The 17,610-nt window shown below is 31.3% G+C and overlaps 2 protein-coding genes across 2 annotated transcripts in view; both read right to left on the bottom strand.

Moving 5' to 3' along the window:
- Positions 1-1,778: 1,778 nt before the first annotated feature.
- Positions 1,779-4,535, bottom strand: LOC145755491 (uncharacterized). Its single transcript, XM_082571729.1, has 6 exons — positions 4,236-4,535; positions 3,886-3,998; positions 3,674-3,770; positions 3,342-3,377; positions 2,803-2,838; positions 1,779-2,134 (listed from the first exon to the last, which is right to left on the bottom strand). Exons 2-6 carry the CDS (start codon positions 3,979-3,981, stop codon positions 2,097-2,099), a joined length of 303 nt encoding a protein of 100 aa, XP_082427855.1. The 5' UTR covers positions 3,982-3,998; positions 4,236-4,535; the 3' UTR covers positions 1,779-2,096.
- Positions 4,536-6,746: 2,211 nt separating this feature from the next.
- The window catches only part of LOC145754804 (uncharacterized), a 28,575-nt gene continuing 17,711 nt past the window's right edge, over positions 6,747-17,610 (bottom strand). The window contains exons 33-51 of the mRNA XM_082570928.1: positions 17,384-17,556; positions 17,056-17,225; positions 16,679-16,890; positions 16,297-16,472; positions 15,810-15,979; positions 15,173-15,378; positions 14,674-14,843; positions 14,247-14,413; positions 13,521-13,638; positions 13,019-13,132; positions 12,797-12,879; positions 12,489-12,637; positions 11,854-12,001; positions 11,015-11,209; positions 9,904-10,038; positions 9,396-9,536; positions 8,816-8,921; positions 8,090-8,203; positions 6,747-7,710 (exon numbers count right to left, since the gene is read on the bottom strand). Of these exons, the coding sequence (XP_082427054.1) occupies positions 7,698-7,710; positions 8,090-8,203; positions 8,816-8,921; positions 9,396-9,536; positions 9,904-10,038; positions 11,015-11,209; positions 11,854-12,001; positions 12,489-12,637; positions 12,797-12,879; positions 13,019-13,132; positions 13,521-13,638; positions 14,247-14,413; positions 14,674-14,843; positions 15,173-15,378; positions 15,810-15,979; positions 16,297-16,472; positions 16,679-16,890; positions 17,056-17,225; positions 17,384-17,556 (2,760 nt within the window). The 3' untranslated portion in view covers positions 6,747-7,697. The remainder of the gene's footprint in view (positions 7,711-8,089; positions 8,204-8,815; positions 8,922-9,395; positions 9,537-9,903; positions 10,039-11,014; positions 11,210-11,853; positions 12,002-12,488; positions 12,638-12,796; positions 12,880-13,018; positions 13,133-13,520; positions 13,639-14,246; positions 14,414-14,673; positions 14,844-15,172; positions 15,379-15,809; positions 15,980-16,296; positions 16,473-16,678; positions 16,891-17,055; positions 17,226-17,383; positions 17,557-17,610) is intronic.

Raw genomic sequence — 17,610 nt, 5'->3', positions numbered from 1 at the left:
TCTTCTAAAATTAGCCCTCTCCCCCCCCCCCCATCTATTTGACTCACGAGTCGCCACTGCCTTACATATGTTTAAAAAATTAAACAAAAAAATTCATATTACATTTTAAAAATCAGCAATTTTTAGGTTTTTAAATTGTAAAAATATGGGTAATTTGGTTACCGAAATTGAACAAAAAGTTCAATGAAAATGTTCTTAATTCTCGATTTAAGTTATTAAGATTTAAAGTTATTGATTTAAGTTATCTTTCTTTTAAAATTTGGAGACTTTATACAATGTAAAGTATGCAATCAAAAAAACGAAAATTGCAAACCATCTCTTTAAGTAAAAGTTTTTAACTTCCTGTTTTAGCTTGAATAGCTCATTAACACAATATGGGATTAATTACTTGCTTAATACAATGAAACTAATTTATAAAATCCTTATTGTGTTTTAAAAAGTTTGCAGGAATAATTAAAATAACCTTTATATTTTTTACCAAAGTTTCGTTGTATTTAAAATTAAGGTTTGACTTTGGTTTGATTCCTGCTGCTTCCACATTTTGTGGCCTTATGGTAAGTGTTGACGATATTTACTCTTACCACATCTAATATACTTAAAAGCAAAAAATGAAATATTTTGATCACAGTAAAACATTAGGTTCACGTTAACTGTCCGTACCCAGACAAAACTGATAAACACTACGTACCTCCCAAATTTACTCGTAACTTGAACGTAACTCTCCTACGCAACGCCCTTTTCGTTTTGCCAATCCTATCTAAGTTTGCTGTGTTTTATCATCTGAGTCTTCAAATATATATACCCTTACCCCAACCCTATCTAAGTTTGTTGTTAAAAAACATTGTACCTTTACAATGTGCGGACGTTAATTTATAGGTAATGTTTATTATTTATTGTTTATTATTTATTCGCATAGGCTACATTGCGAGAGAGCTATCTCGTAAATATTACGTGACTCCTAAATTCACTGGTTTTGGGAACGTAACTTTTTTTGTTGAGTTACGGACAGTTAACGTGAACCAAACAACTTTATTCTATCTTGAACCTTAACAACCAATTACGTTTTTAAATCATGTTTTGTTATTCACTTAAACGCAAAACGATTACATGCAATAGATATTAAAACAATTTTTACTTTAGTCGCCAAAAAATCATTCAAAAATAAAGAGTAAAAACAGGAGACATTGTAAGCCAAATGTTTACATTTTTATTTATGTAAATATGTTAGAAGTTAATATAAAGATTAGGTTATATCGTACATCATCCCGATCAAGTTCGGGGTGAACAGAATCAAAACAACAAAAAGTATTTATTTACAATAACAAAGCAATTTGTATAACTAACTCACAACAATATTTCTGATTTTTTTAAATATTTGAATGTATTTTTTATGTTTTTGTTAAAGACAGTTTTACTACTCAAATGTGGAGGTTGCATTATATTTTTAAAAGCAATTGTAAAGCAATTGTTTCAGCAGTTCTGGCTGGGTAGCGTGTCGGTGTGTACGGATTGTAAAGTAAATCGGTAATAGTGTTTTTAATGTGTTTTAACGTGCTTTTAAATAAGTAATGTTGTATGTGGCGCCTACCAAAAGTAGTTCTGACTTGGGTGCGGTTGGGTGTAGTTGTGTTGTTTTTATACTGTTTTAATACTCTTATGTTTTTATTGCAAGTATTGTTTTAGTAGTTTTTATTGAATATTAAAAGTGAGTTTACACACCTACCGTACATGTTAATATAAATAGCAGAGTTAGCTAAATTGTTTTTTACGGTAGACCGTTAAAGCGGGGTATCCTAGGTTTTACTAAATTGGGAAGACCGTCTCGTCCTAATAAACAGTTAAGGGTGGTGGTTTAATACAATTAGAACCTTTATTATATCGCCACCTAAACGTTAGGCTAAATTACGAGACGATCAAACTTTTCTTGTAACACAATATAAACTACACTTACCCAAATTAATAATATATATTAGAAAGATTATTAAAAAATGTTTAAATATCATTAATTTAAGGACTAAATAATTCCAGTAGCGCAGGTCATTAGACATTTTGTAATAATTGAAAAATTAAAGAAATAGGGTTGTTTTAATGTATTTTCAATTTGTTGGAATAACGTAAACGTCTTGTGGATTGTCTGTAAAGAAACAAATTAAATTTAGTTTACGTACCACCACATTAATATTTCGCTCATTGGCAGCTTAACAATATATGCAAAATGACTAGGTATAATGACTAGGTAAAATAACAATAAAAACTTAAAACTGTTTTTTTTAATAATAAAAAATTAAGGATTTAATTTATACAAAGTTCGTTTCGTCACAATCAACAAACTTTGTATAAACCTTTTTTTTTAAAGTTTGCAAAATAACTCTGTATTACAAAATCTATAGAGAATAGAACATAATAGTTACGTTTGTGCACTACATGAGGCCATAGGTTCAATCCCCACTGAAGTCATGATGTAGCGCCCTTAAGTAAAGCGCTATAAACTTCTGCTAAGCCAGCTCTTATTCAGCAGCCTAATTATTAAACAACTATAACTAATATTATTCCAAACTGTCAAAGACAACTCAAGACTGGGTCGAGGACCGGGGTAACAGTTCTTACTTTATGTTTAGTTTGTAAAGTTGACCGTCTTAAATGCACTGCTACCCGCTGATGCACAATTGAATAACGCGTCAAAAAGTTAAAAAAAAAAACTTAAAACAATTTTGTTATCACCAAATACTAATAGGGTTTTCAAACACTGCCTTTGCATAGTTTAAGTTAAGAATTTTACGCGAAAATATCGAATTAACTTACCCACAACGAAGTTTACATAAGCAGAATTTGGTTGGCCTGCAAAATAAATTTAATTAAGACGTTAATACAAACTAGCTCCTACAGGCCTTTTTTACTTTTAATTAAGCTTTTACAGGTAGTTCTCATAGTAAGAACATGTAAATATTTAAAAAAACTTAAATGTTACATGCGTGTTATGAAATATTGCGTTGGGAAAAGTTAAGAAATCAGATGCTGCTAACAAAAAAATATATTATCAAATGCATTTCCATTATAACACACGATATCTAATTAAATTGTTTTTTTACAGGTTCAAAATAAATTTAAAAAAATTTGAACCCAGCATATTCACACAAACACACAAACACTCACAAACTGAGTTACATCGTATATTGTTAGGTTTATAGCTATTATACCCAAACCAACTTAAACATTAATTGAACTCAGTGTGGCAATAAGTGTTTATGTATTAGTATAGCAATATCATCCTATATAAGCATGTCCAATAAAAGCTACAGTACCATGTTGTAGTAGTTATTTTATAAGACATTTAAAATTACCTAAAACTGCTTCTGCTCTTGGGTGTCCTGGTTCGGCTAGAAAATAAATTTCAATTTAAAATTAGAACATTTACCTACATTTACACACTACGTTTTTTTACATTAAGATACTGAACGCTGGTATGACTAATAATATGTAGATTAAACGGTGGCGTGACAAAGAGTTAATAGCAGAAAATTTTGATTTTAAGTAGAAATTGCTACAGTGTGATTCTTGAAAGGTTAACAGGTAGCTAAGACATGCCATATTTATGCAAAATTACATTTTATGACGAGCTGTAAATATTACCACACGTCGAAATCGATATAAAACCTATGTAAACATTACTTACATGAACATTTGTTTTTTCCAAGTAGGTAGAAAATGACAATGACAGAAATGAGTAGAAGTCCTCCAGTAATTGCCCATCCTAGTATTAGTAGAAAGTTCTGAATAAGAAGTTTTATTACAGTAAAAAATTATAGACTAAAATTTTAAAACAATATATTAAAGTCAGTTTTAATAAACATTTTAAAATTTGAAGGGTTTTTAGAAAACACTAACCTTAGATTGTTGTTGTTGCGCCGTTAGACATTCCGTAGCTATGTTTGTAGCTGTTTTTGTTGTCTTGGTATTTGTTGCCATGGGACTTGTTGTCATAACTATTGGAGTTGTAGCTGTAAAAATGAAGTATTTAACAACAAGCGATTTTTAATTTATAAATGTTAAATCTTAGAATTTTGTTAAAAGCTACGTTAATAAAGATATCTGTACAAAATCTTCAAAATATAAAGTGCAAAAAACTTTATAGATAAGCAAAATAGAAAATTATAACTAACTTGTTTTAAGGTAAAATGTTAAAATAATTATTTATAACAGAATAAAAAAATTAATTAGGATTAAAAGTTACACACACGATGATATGTCTCGTTGACATATATATCTCTGATCAGGCCCAGCACACGGAGCATCCCACCACTTTGTACCACTGTCCGTTAACCAAACACACTTTTCATTTGCCCCCCCATTAGGATCATAAATACCCCAGTTAGATTGGTTGCTTAGCAAAGTTGTTCCATCGCCCCACTTAAAAGCGGAATTGAAATTAGATGAGTTTGTTTTGGTTAGACCGATCCAGTAAAAATTTCTTTGTTCTAAAATACAAAATTTTCAACCTTTTGTAACTATTAAATTTTTAACAAAAACCAGCGCTTGTTTTTACCAAAATTTTCGTAAAATTACTTTTTTAAGTTGGTTTTTATTTATATCTTTTTTTTGGCAACTAATTTTCGGTTGTATAAACGGGTATTTAAAAAAAGGAAAGTCCGAAAAAAACGGGACGTTTAATATTTTAAATTTTTCATTATTTATAAAATAAATAAAGTACAATTTAAAATAAATACTACTATAATGTATTATTTGATTTAGAAAATTGCGAATTTCCGATGTCTTAGGAGTGACCAACTTGGCTTGCATTTCTGCACATTTTCTTACTGCTGTGGCGTAGTTAACCTTAGGTATACCGAAATGGTATTCTACAGTTCCATGAGTAAACCATAGAAGCCCGTTTACAAGTTTTGGACATTGTTGCCCAGTTACAACATTTAATATCATTAAACTTAAAACTAGCTTGTACATTCTAAACCTAATCAGTTTGTTGTCTTAATAAAGTGATACATAAATAAATACATAAATAAAAAGTGGTAAAACAAGCTGCGCAAAGACTATTAACTTCCTGTTTTAGCGTGAAAAAATAATAAACAACTGAGGCAATTACCTGTTATAGCGTGGAAGGATACTTAAGACAATAGGTAATTACCTGTTTAATACAACAAACCATTTGTATAAACCTTTATTATATTTTAAAATGTTTACAAAAATATAGCAGTTGATTTATACATGGTAAAATTATGTCATTGTTGTTTAAATATTATTTAAATAAATATTAAAATCAAACCAACTTTGCCTGTTGTTTTAGGTAAACTTTCCCAGTTTGATTTCTCTGATTTGACGTTTTGGGGTCTTTGGACCAGCGTTAATGATGCTTACTTTCACACCAGCTAATCAATTTATTTAAAAAAAAAATTTTTTAATTTTTAAAAACTTGTATAATTTTTGTCTATTTCTTCTTATTTTTATTTTTTTCTAGAATGTTAGGTGGGGCAACGCGATATCGCAGGGTAATTTATTTAAACCGCTGACCAGCCTCTTAAACCAGCCATAGTATACACCTTTACCTTATCTTACTTACACCAGTCTACCCATGCTGTTAACTCTGTTTTTGCTAACTATTTATTCCGTTTACCCCATACCCCTGGAACTTAAAAAACTCGACAGCGACAGCGAGATAGCTCGCTAAATTTTGACGCATTAGCGAGATCGTTAAATTTAACTTAACGAGTTTCGTAATGCCACCCCAAGTTACGTAAAAAGTTCTCGTTGGAGGCGATTTTAAAATACATTTTTTTAGCGTACAAGAAGCGTATTACAAATGAAGTAATTTGTTTATTGTTACCATTTAAAACAACGTATTCAGGGTTCGCTTCTCCGTTAGGTTAGTTAACAAAAACAATATCTTAAAAGGGATAAGGCCACTATTTCTAATAGCTATATGCACATAACATATATTTCAAGGCAGCCCAAAATTTTTGTGTTTTAACTAACGTCATTTTTGCTAGGTCACTGTAATAACTTTAGTGCAGTAGCGAGTGGTCAAAAAAAAATAGGTTATTTAATTTATAAGATTAAGCCACGGTAGGTTCTACAGCTATAAAAAGGTATCCTAACCTGACCCTGCCCGCCTGCCTGTTTTAGCGCCTATTGAGCTCATCTACTATAATGCCCAGAGCGACCAAAGCAGCCATAAACTTTTAAATGCCAGTTTAAAATAGAGTGCATTGTGCTTACCGTTGGGCTAAACTTCAAATCTAACACATTGGTAAACTTCTGCAGATTGATACTAAGGTTTCAATAGCCTAAACTTAAACTGAACACAAAAAGCTACAATACTTTAACGCTTTGTAATTTAGCACATTCCTGTTTCTTTTTGCATTGATTTAAATGCCACATAAACTTGTGTTGACCTTTTTTTAAGTTCACTATAATGCAAAATATATATATATATAGGTAGTAGTCAAAACAATTGTTACACTACACGAGGGTGTGTGTTTGATCCCTGCTGCTCTCATGCTGCAGTGCTCTTAAGGAAGGTGCTATCAACAATATAAACACACTCTAAGCAAGCAATTATTGGGCAGTTATAATCAGTAATATCCAAAACTGCTAAAGGCAAATCGAGACTGGGTCGGGGCAACTGTTGCTACTCTATGTTTAGGTTGTGGAGCCTACCTTTTCACATCAAGGATAAAAATATGTATTTAAAAAATAATAAAACATATATATATATATTTCACAAATAAAAATGGTAAGTGTTGTTGAATATAATTTTATTGTACATGACAAATTACTAATGCCAGAATTTTAAAGAGAAATTCGTTTAAAGTCATAGTGATTTTTAACATTTTTGGCAGTAAGCAAACAGGTAAGTAAGTATAAGCGAGTATAGAAAAAAACAGGTTATTTTGTTTAATATAATAAAATTGTAACATACTATTGAAAACAACAAAGTTGATTAATGTATGTGTTAGCGCTTCAGGTCTATAGAACACAAAAAATGATATAAATTAAGATTATTAGTTGTTAATAAATAAAAGATTGGTAAATTTTAAGTACCTAATATATAAATTCGTAGTCTAAACGAAATTTAGGTAAATTAAATCGCTTTAAGGCCGTCATTGCGCTAAACACACTTGAGCAGAATGCAAAAACAGATATAAGACCGTATTAGGATTAGAAAAAAAAAGGTATGTACAACTTTGATAGGTTGTTTGTTGTTTTTATATAGTGCCCAAAGTCACGCCACGATGTTTACAAAAAAAAGAAATAAACATAGGTGATCATTTACTAATATGCACATAAAGGAAGCACTGAGACACAGGTTGTAAGCGTAAATTCCAACCCTAAAGGGCGAAATTTAATTTTGAAAAAAAGGCGTACAGCAAAAAGCTATATTCAGCAATGTATAATGGTTTAAAACAATTAAAAGCAATTTTATATTGTTTCTTGTTAAGAAGACTATAAAAAGAAGAAGCACTTATTTCTAATGCTGTGGTGATTTTTATAAGATATAAACGAAAGGTAAACGTTTTCTAATAACAGACTGAAAGGTAATGCGTATATAATTGCATTACCCTATACGAAATTAAGGTACAAAATAAATGCAAAAAGGTGGTTAGTTGAATTGATGAAGGCCATAGGTTATAATACGCATTATGCTATGAACATAAAGTTTTCTACTTAAACCAGATCTCTTTTCTTTAAATGGCACCCCTACAATAAAAACAATCAATTTTTTTGTAATTAGGATAAATATTTGTTTATTAAATTATATTTGAAATTTATTTTAAAATTTTTGACGTTTTAGTTTATTTTAAAATTTTTTTAAGATTTATTTTTAATTCTATTTTCAGATTTATTATTTTTTTAAAGTTAAATTTTTTTAGGATTTATTTTTTTTCTTAAAATTTATTTAAAATTTTTTTTACTTATTTATGAATTTCATTTTAAGATTCACTTGAATTTTATTTTTAGGCAATTTTTAAGATTTATTTTTAACTTTTTTTTTTAATCCATTTTTTTATTTTTTTTTCAAGATGTATGCTTCAATTTTAAAGATGTATGTTTTTATTTAATTTGATTCTCTACTTACGGAGGCCTTGAAGATTGTTCGGTATAACTCGTATCCACTTCGTACTTTTGTTTTTCCTCAAAACCTTTGTTACTTCTGCCCCCACTTCCTGATATTGTTTCTTTTCGGCTTCGCCTAATAAGAAAAAAAAAATATTTTTCACAAAAAAAAAAAAAAAATTTGGTTAAATATTTTTTTTTATAACTAGAAAAATGGATCACGTATGTTGTCCGACTCTAAACAAAACAACGTTTCGTTTACCGTAGGAGAGAATTTAAGAGGACCGTATAGTGTAATTATGTTTTATGTCGAATTTTTATGTGATCTTTCTACATGTAAAAGTGTAACTTTTAACATAAAATGCAATAAGAATAAACATCAGCTATAAATTACTACATTTTAGTGTAATATAGTTTAATTAAACAGTTGTAAGTTCAATTAAGTCTTAAATTAGGCAGTACGCTTGTTGCTAATTAGTAGTCGTCAGACAAGACCTATTGTTTTAGGTTTACGACTTTACTAAACAACGACGGTTGTTTTGCAGACATCATCTAATTTTTCAAATTACACTACGGTCCTCCAAAGAATTTAGGAGGACCGTAGTGTAATTATGTTTTGTCTAGAACCGGACAACATACGTGACCCAGAAAAACTTTACAACAAATTGTATACGAAACTAAAACTTGAATAAAAATACACGACTTGTTTATAAAATTTCTATTTAAACATTTCGTCAACTAATCTTACCTTCTCTTAATGCAAAATACAATAAGTGCAATAATCAACAGAAGAACAATAATTGAACAAATAACAATAGCTGCAATTTCTCCAGCAGTTAGTCCAGTTTCTGGTGCTAAAAACGAAAAAAAAAATTTAATTTAAATAATTACAAACTACTTGGAAAAGCAATGTCCAATTAAACAACAGTGAAGCAAGTATAGACTTTTTTAATGTCATTGTACATTTTTAACATTTTTCCATATTTAATATTGAGTTTAAAAGATGCGTTCTAACCTTATAATTAGAAAAACGGATCACGGCAGCGTGGTGTAGTAGTAAGAACACTTGCTACACCACACATGAGGTCGTGGGTTTAATCCCCACTGATCTTAGTGGGGGGGCCCTTGAGTAAGGCGCTATAAACGGTATGAACTCCTGCTGAGCCAGGACTTAATCAGCAATATAATTATTGGGCAATTATAATCTATATTATCCCAAACTGCCACAGGCAACTCGAGACTGGGTCGGAGTAACCTATGTTACTCTATGTTTAAGTCGCGCATTCGACTTTCCCACATCGGGGATAAAGACATATACAAAAAAAAACCTGTTGTAAACGTTCCGCCATATTCCGTTGGATCAGAAAGCTGTCCGCCACCGTTTCGTCCCCTATATGACATCATGTAAGTAGTATCAGGCGTGAGTGCTCCATTACATATTGTGTTAGGCTGGCAATTACTTTCAGCACCTAATTTGAAAAAAAATGCTTTTTTATCCTCAATATAAGTTAAAGCAAACAAAACAAACTAACAGTACAGTTAAATCTACTATCAATCCGTTAGGGTTATTCAATTTTTTTTTAACATCATGAATTTTAAAAATTTTTGTATAAAAAATGGTTTTAGATTTTAATTTAAAGTAACTTAGGGTTAAAAAGGACACAACGAAAACGAATGCGAAAATTACATAAAACTAACAGAAAATACATAAAAATCTAAACCGGATATTCTTAATAAACCCATAAACTTCAAAAGCTTAAAAACTAACATTGAGAAACTTAAACTTCTATATAAAATATAAATATGAACATTGAAACCAATTAATTGAGAACTTACCGATAATGAAGCCTTGTCCGTTTGCGGTAACAGTTCTTTTTTTCCGACTTGACGATGTCGTGCAAGAAACTTCTTGAGTTACGTAAGCATTGATTGGGTTGGTGTTTATAACATTGGCGTAATACTCAATGTCATCTAAAATTTTTTTATATACGAGTTATATATATTTTACATTTAATGAGTGTTTTTATATATATATACAATAATTCTCGATGTGGAAAGGTTGATTTTGGCAGTTTTAGATTTTATAGATTATAATTGCCCGATAATTAGGCTACTGATTAAGTGGTGGCCCAGCAAATGTTTATACCGTTTATAGCGCCTTACTCAATGGCGTTACAGCATGAAAGCAACGAGAATCGAACCTACGACCTCATTGCCTTGTCATATTCTAGACTTTACGCTATCTTAATTTGACATTGATGAAGACTTAAATTATATATTCCAGGCCAATAACTTTTTTTTATTTGTAAACATTTTCTTATGCTTATATGAATTGACTATGAATTACTTTACTTAAATAAGGTTACTACTAAGCAACTTGTGGCAAAGGTGGGCACTAAACCGTTAATTCGTTAATCGTTTATTAGCGTTAAATGTTTTGTTAAAATAAAAATCGTTATTAGACCCGTTAATTGTCGTTAAATTGTGCTTCTGTTAAATAAAGTCCGTTAATATTTTTATATTTTTACAAGTTAATCGTGGTATTATAAGGATATATTAGTTTAATTTTGCCGTTTATCGGATTTAAACGTTTTAGTTTTTGAAACAAGGTATGTAACTACTATCTAACCCCTGTTATTTGGACATTATTTCAGTTTTGAAAACGTCTTTTAAACTTAAATTCGTTTAGTTAAAATATCAACTAAATTAAAAAAATTTTTTTTTTAAAAAGGGGTTGTTTCTTTGTTTTTTTTTATTTAAATGTAAACGTTAACGGTTATCGATCACTTCCGTTACAGTCAATTTAATTTAACTAAAAAACGTTACGAAGTTAATATATTGTGAAACGAATTACCACTTAACTATAAAGTTACTTTCTCGGCTAACTGTGTCCACCTGTGCAGTCACTTATGCTTGTTGGCAAGATTATATAACATAAAAAACTTACTTCCAGTTAGTTCAACTCCACCGGCTTGCACAACAATGATTTGAATAGAAATTATGTTTCCACCGTTAACCGAAAATAATTGGTTTGCTCTTGTGCAAGGATTTTCGGATACGTAAGCCGTTGAATCGCTTTGGCCTTCAAGAGGTATTGGTGTAGCCGGGACCTCTGCTGTGGCATTAGGCAAGACTTCGGGTGCTAGACAAGTAAACATAGGGTTGGTTTTGTTAATAAAACTTAGATTTATATAAACAGGCAAAAAAAAACTATGATATAAGTGCAACTTGAGACTGTGCTCAAGACAAAACAAAATTGCTAGGTAAATATATCTTTTCCAAATAATAAAATAAGTAAAAATTTTATATTTGAAGTGTTATGTTACAGAGATTTGCAATTTTGCAAGTGATGTATATAGCACGTTAGTATGGTTGACAATAAATCACAAAATGGCTTTAGAACCTTCAAAAAATGTCTGTGGTACTTACAATTTAATTTTCAAAAATACTTGAAAATGATTAACATAAAAAACCAGGTTACCATATTTTTTGTGTGACGTAGAAAGTACCAAGTAGCGTAGTGAATGTATACAAGCTAGTACTTTCTACATCATCTAAATCAGGGCTCCCCTTTTCCTTTTTTTGAATTAATTTTCATTTTTTGTTTAAAGTTGTATAACTTAAAGAGTAAGTAAAATTATTTAAAGATAAAATGATTTTTGTGTTCAGTGACACCAACTTTATTGCTTTTGAGTATAAAAATATCGCTAATATATGACTTTAACAATTTTCTTAAATTAATATGATATAAATTAAAATGTGAGAGCGTAAAAAATATATATTTACTTCTGTATACGATAGTAACAGTTTGGTTGTTTAAAGTTCCCGCTGCTGTTCTCAATTCAATATCCACAGTATACCCCAATCCTTCAATCAAATTTGATATCGTTACAGTTTGGTTTATAGCAACAGAATTTGCATTAAGTTCCTCCACCTAAAAAGTATTAACAAATCTCTTTAAATGAATTTGACAGTATAACGTGGTGTAGTGGTCAGAACACTTGCTGCACTACCTGGGGTAGTGGGTTTTATCCCTATTGCATTTATGCTGTAGTGCCATTAAGTAAGATAAAGGGTATGTTCTTTAAAGGGTATGTTCTTAAAGGGTAAAAGGGTATGTTCTATAAAGAGTATGTTCTTCTGCTGAGCCAGCTCTTATAATCAGCAGCACAATTATCGGGCAACTATATTCGAAAATATCCTAAACTGCCAAAGGCAACGGGGTAACTAATGTTACTCCATGTTTAGTTGTTGAAGTCGACCTTCCCACATCGAGGATTAAGACATATAAAAAAAAACAACCAATAATGTAAGTAAAACAGACTTTAAAGTTTAATATCATTAAATCACGGTAATAGAAGTTAATTTGATAAAGCAGACTTTTTCACTGTATCACAACACAAAATGAAAATCATTCCTACCAGAGTTGCACCAACGCCAGCAACAACAGGAATCAAACTAACAGTAAAATTCGTGGGTCCAGGTATAGGCGTTGCAATACTAAAGTCAATTTGGATGGCTGTTAAATCTGGTAGGACGGTAACTGAGGCAGTGTCGACAGGCCGAGGCACTGTAATTTAAAATGTATAAAGTTTTACAATTTTATGCATATAAATTTGTTAAAACTTGGCCATGTCATCGGGTAGTGTCTGAAATTCGATGTTTCGTCGCGACAAGCTTTTATATTGCCCTTAAATTCACAAATTATGAAACACAAAGGTATATTTACCTCCAATGTTTGTTCTAACAGTGACCGTAGTAGCTGGTCCGTCCCCTTCACTTGTAAATGGAATAACAGTAAAGATAAACGTCCTAAAAACAATGTCATCAAGTTTAATTATTAATTTTCAACTACATTTTATCAAATCAAATACTTAACGTATGCCCCGCTAAGCCTTACTTTATATATAACCTTTAACTCAAGGCGATTAAAGCCTGCAATAGCGGTTACCTGTAAGGTCTTAATGCAGGTGAGGTGTAGGTTAAATCTACAGTAGTAGTTGGCGTATTTGCTGAATTGACACAATCAGGATCGCCAAAAGCTGCGCATTCGGTTAGATTTTGCCTAAATATTAAATAAAATTTAAAAATTTTATTTTATAAAAAAAAAAAAATTGAAAAATGTATTATTACATTTTTGTCGTCCAAAGCTTACATTGTTGCACTACAGACTAAAAGTATCAAACTGTAGACTACTAAAGATTCGTCTATGGGGCTAATGGGGCTAAAACCACCAACTTTTTAACACACTTTCTTAAAATTAAATTTAATATTTAATATTAATATTTTTTTTTGGTAAATAATAAATTTTTTACAAAGTTTTTGATTTTTGGCAATTTTTTTTCGCTAAAACTAAAAAAAATATAAAAAAATAGTGCCTATTTTGACAACAAAATGTGCCAAAATTGCCTTAATTATTTTTTCTTAGGTTGCGTAACAAATGTACAACTTACATATACTGAACTCTATAACCCACGATCGTTCCTCTTACAGGAGAAGGTGCTGCGTAAGAAATTGTTACCATGTTACCAGGACTAGCAGAACCAGTAAGCGTTAGAACTGGACCGGGTTCTTAAAGAAAAAGAAAATGGTAATTTTGGTGTGAGAAATAAACATACATATATTCCGAGGTCTGTATTGATATTAAATAATTAAAAAATATAACAATAACATTAAGGAGTTTTGTTTTTATTAACACTATTCAACAGCCTACCCTACGTTTGGGATTTTAATTGTAGTCGCAACAGTTAACAAGTATTTGATTATGATAATGTATCCGCCCACCACAAACGGCAGTTTATTAATTTTGTAAGCCTATAAATCGGACATGCTCATATATTGTTCACTAAACTTTATTATACATATTTTAAGAGGTTATTGTTTATTCTTAATATAAAAAATTTAAGGTCACAGCATCAACGTAGCATGACTTTAATTATTCAAGGAGTTAAAAAGCACAGTCATAACTTTAACTATAAATGGTTATGAAAGTTCTCAAAATAGTCTAAAAACTTTGACAAAATAAAAGCATTGGGAATCGAAGCCTAAAGTTAAGTGAGCAGTGTAGCCTAAAAACTGGCAATTAGCATAAGAACTGTTACGACATGAAAGCAAAGGAATCCAACCGTAAATCTTTAGATTGACGACTATACCATAGGTCACGTAATAATAAACCTTACCTGCTTCTGAAGTTACAACAGTCGTAGTTTGTCCTGTGCTGTTGCCACCATCAGAACTCGCCACAATTGTAAAGACGTAACTTGTAAAAGGCGCTAAGTTGGTGATTGTAGCATTTGTGTTAGTTGTCATAAAACTCCCACCGCCGTTTATTGAAGTCCACGTTATACTAAAATAGCAATGGATAACAAATATATTTACACATTGCAACAATAAAAAGATAATTTTTCCAATAAAAGTATATATTACTTAGTACTTAAGATAACTAAAAATGATTTTAAAGTTTAGCAAGAACTTTATGCTTTGGAAAAAGCAGTGGGCTTTAAGGACTTAAACTCAGTATTCTATCACCAATTTAAGCAAAAACTAACAACTTAGGATTTTAAAATCAGCTTGTGATATTTCAATTTTATGATTTGAAAAGCCTACATGTAATATATAGTCCCCATAATTGAACTTGACTCCATCCAAGAAAGTGTCACATTATCGCTTGAGGTAGCTCCAGAAGCTATGTTTGATACTGGCTCGGGCACGACTTGAATAGTACTAACATTCTCTGTAAGTTCTGGGCCAGAGCCAGCGCCTGTCATAGCAGCGATCTAAAAAACAATTTTTTTACTCTACAACTGAATAAGTGTTAACAGAAGTTTTAATTAGGGCTTAACTAAAAACACGAGTTTTATTTTCGTAAAAAATAATTATTTCTGTTGATATAGTAAAATTTTATTAATATAACCATTTTTATTTTTTAAAAAACTTTTCGCAAAAACTTTAGTTTTAAAGATAACAAACAAGTTAATTAGTCTTAAAAACATGTCCAATATTTTCATATATTTCTTTATGTCAATCTATTTATTAAAAAAATAAAGTTGTCTTCAAGTTAAACAGACTGGTGAACGAAATTCAAACTGAATAAAAACTAACTTACATTAACAGAGTATGCTGTTCCTTCCGTTAAGTCTGTCACACTAAACGAGGTCATAGTAGTTGTAAAATTTCGAACTTGAACACCGTTTTGTAAGATGATGACCTGATATGTGTAAGTTCCAACAACGGTCGCGGGAGGTTGAAAAGTCACATTAAAGTAGGTCATACCTCTCACAAACACAGGGTCACGGACAGTTTCGGACGGGACTATAAAACGATTAGAAATTTGCATTTACCTTTAAATAATTTTTGTAACACTTGTACTTTACGGTTTTCAAAAAATACCAATAAACGTAAAGGTCGAGAGAGAATTAGCAAGAGCCGTAAAGTACAAGAGAGAATAAGTTAGGACCGTTAAGTTTGAGAAAGAATAGCTAGAACCAAAAAGTAAATAGGAAAATTAGCGAGGACCGTAAAGTACAAAAGAAAATTAGCGAAGACCGTAAAGTACGAAAGAAAAGTAGCAAAGCCCGCCAAGAACGAGATGGAAATATCCAGGACCGTAAAATACGAAAGAAAATTAGCAAGAACCTTAAATGGTTCTTATTTTTTTTTCTGTGATTTATCATTTCAAAATGTGGCATTTAAACCAAAAATTAAATTAGAGTTTTTCATATTTTTGTTTCAAATTTGCTTACCTCCCTCTGCAGTTGTGATGGTGTCTATTCTTGGCGTACCCTCTCCCTCTGCCGTAGACGCGTACACCATAACAGTGTATTCCGTAAACACCATAAGTTCTGATATAGTTACTGTGGGTGATGTAACTGTTGTCATATTTACTAGAGTGCCATTAAACCACCAAGTTACTCTATAAAAGATTAACAGTTTTATCGATTTGAATTATAGTTTTTTTTATTTATTCCTGATGTGAGAAGGTCAACTTTACGACCTTAACAACATGTGTCATATAGACCTTAACAACATATGTCATATATAACATATGTTATTTCAACCCAGTTTTGAGTTACCTTTGGCAGTGGGATGTTACGAATTATATTTGCTTAATAATTAAGCTACCAAAAAATTGTTGGCTCAGCGCGAGTTCACACCATTAATCAAGGTGGTTACAGTATGAGAGCAGTGGAAATCAAACACAGAATCTCATGCATTTATAATATTTTTAACCTGTATTGTGTAATGACGCCTGTTGCTGGGGTGGGTTCGGTCCAACCAAGAGTTAAACTTTCCATCTCGACATTCGAAGGGGTAATCACACCAACTTCACCAGGAATGGCCTCTTGTGTCATGATTGTCATGGTTACTCCCGGCCCTCTTCCGGGAACTGCAGTCGCAGCATAGACCTTTAAAATGACATATTTTATTTTTTAAGTAAAGACTAAACTAAAGACTAAATTATTACTCTTTTATCTTTAATAAGTGTTTCGTCAACGTTTGACTATTTGTGTGCACGCGAAACATAAATAAAGTCTTAGGCTACACACACGAATAAATTGGTAAAATATTTACCAACTAATTAAATTTAAAATTAAATATTAAAGTCTGTTACCTCTATCATATATGTAGTAAATGGCATTAAGCCTGTAATTTCTAAAGGCGAGTTTCCGTTGTCGGCATTAACTACTGGAAAACTGCTTCCAACAGGTGCAGCAACCGCAAAATAGTTGTAAGCTCCAGTTATAACGGTAGGAGGAAAAAAGGTTAATGTGGCTGTAGTGGCTGTCTGTGCTATTGTCAGATTAAGAACAGGCCCAGTTGGAACTGAAATAATAAAAAAGTTAGGTTGTTACAAGATAAGAGATAGCTTAACTTACAAACAGTGAATTAGCAAACTTTAGCCGTTAAAATGATTCTAAAGCGTTGTTAATATATCTCATTAAAAATCTTTGCAGAAAAAAAATACCAAAGTATATTATAAACATATACCTCCTTCACCGCTTCTGCCCATAATAGCATTTGCAGCACCTTCGTTTGCCGAGGTACTAGCGTATACTCTGATAAGATAATCGGTGAAAACCTCAAGTGAAGAAATGGTAAACATTGTGTCAGTTGTTGTCGTCTGATTGATCTCAGAGCCATCTAGAGACCAGGTTACTCTGCCGATACGAATACAAACACATTAAAATTTTATACAATTTTTATCAACTTGAGGGCAACTTGAGGGTGGCAAAGTATTTGAAATAGAATGTATTAAGTTGTAACTTTTACAGAATAGGCAACATAACAAGAATATTGCACACAATAAAAGATTAACCTGTATTGGGTAATAGCTCCGTTTGTTACAGCAGGGACCTCCCAGGTGACGAGCACACTTGTGGAGCTATCTGCCATAGCATTCAAATTGGCAACCATTCCCGGTGTACCATCTAGCGTAGTAAATGTGCCAGAAAAGGCTGGTCCCGGGCCGGCACTGGTTGACGTAACAATCTGGCAATTTAACAAAGCACTTTAAAAAATTAAAATACTTATTTCTGTCATTTT

Source organism: Corella eumyota, chromosome 6 (assembly GCF_963082875.1).
Source record: "Corella eumyota chromosome 6, kaCorEumy4.1, whole genome shotgun sequence".
Lineage (NCBI taxonomy): Eukaryota > Metazoa > Chordata > Ascidiacea > Phlebobranchia > Corellidae > Corella > Corella eumyota.
The sequence above is the reverse complement of the archived record's forward strand: the minus strand, read 5'-3'. Positions and strand labels throughout refer to the sequence as shown.

Excerpts from the sequence above, each read along its gene's own strand:
- LOC145755491 (XM_082571729.1), bottom strand. The coding sequence starts at position 3,981 with ATGACAACAAGTCCCATGGCAACAAATACCAAGACAACAAAAACAGCT. Across the intron at positions 3,771-3,885 it reads CGCAACAACAACAATCTAAG|AACTTTCTACTAATACTAGG; the intron begins GTTAGTGTTTTC and ends CTTCTTATTCAG. Across the intron at positions 2,839-3,341 it reads AAGAGCAGAAGCAGTTTTAG|GCCAACCAAATTCTGCTTAT; the intron begins GTAATTTTAAAT and ends TTTATTTTGCAG.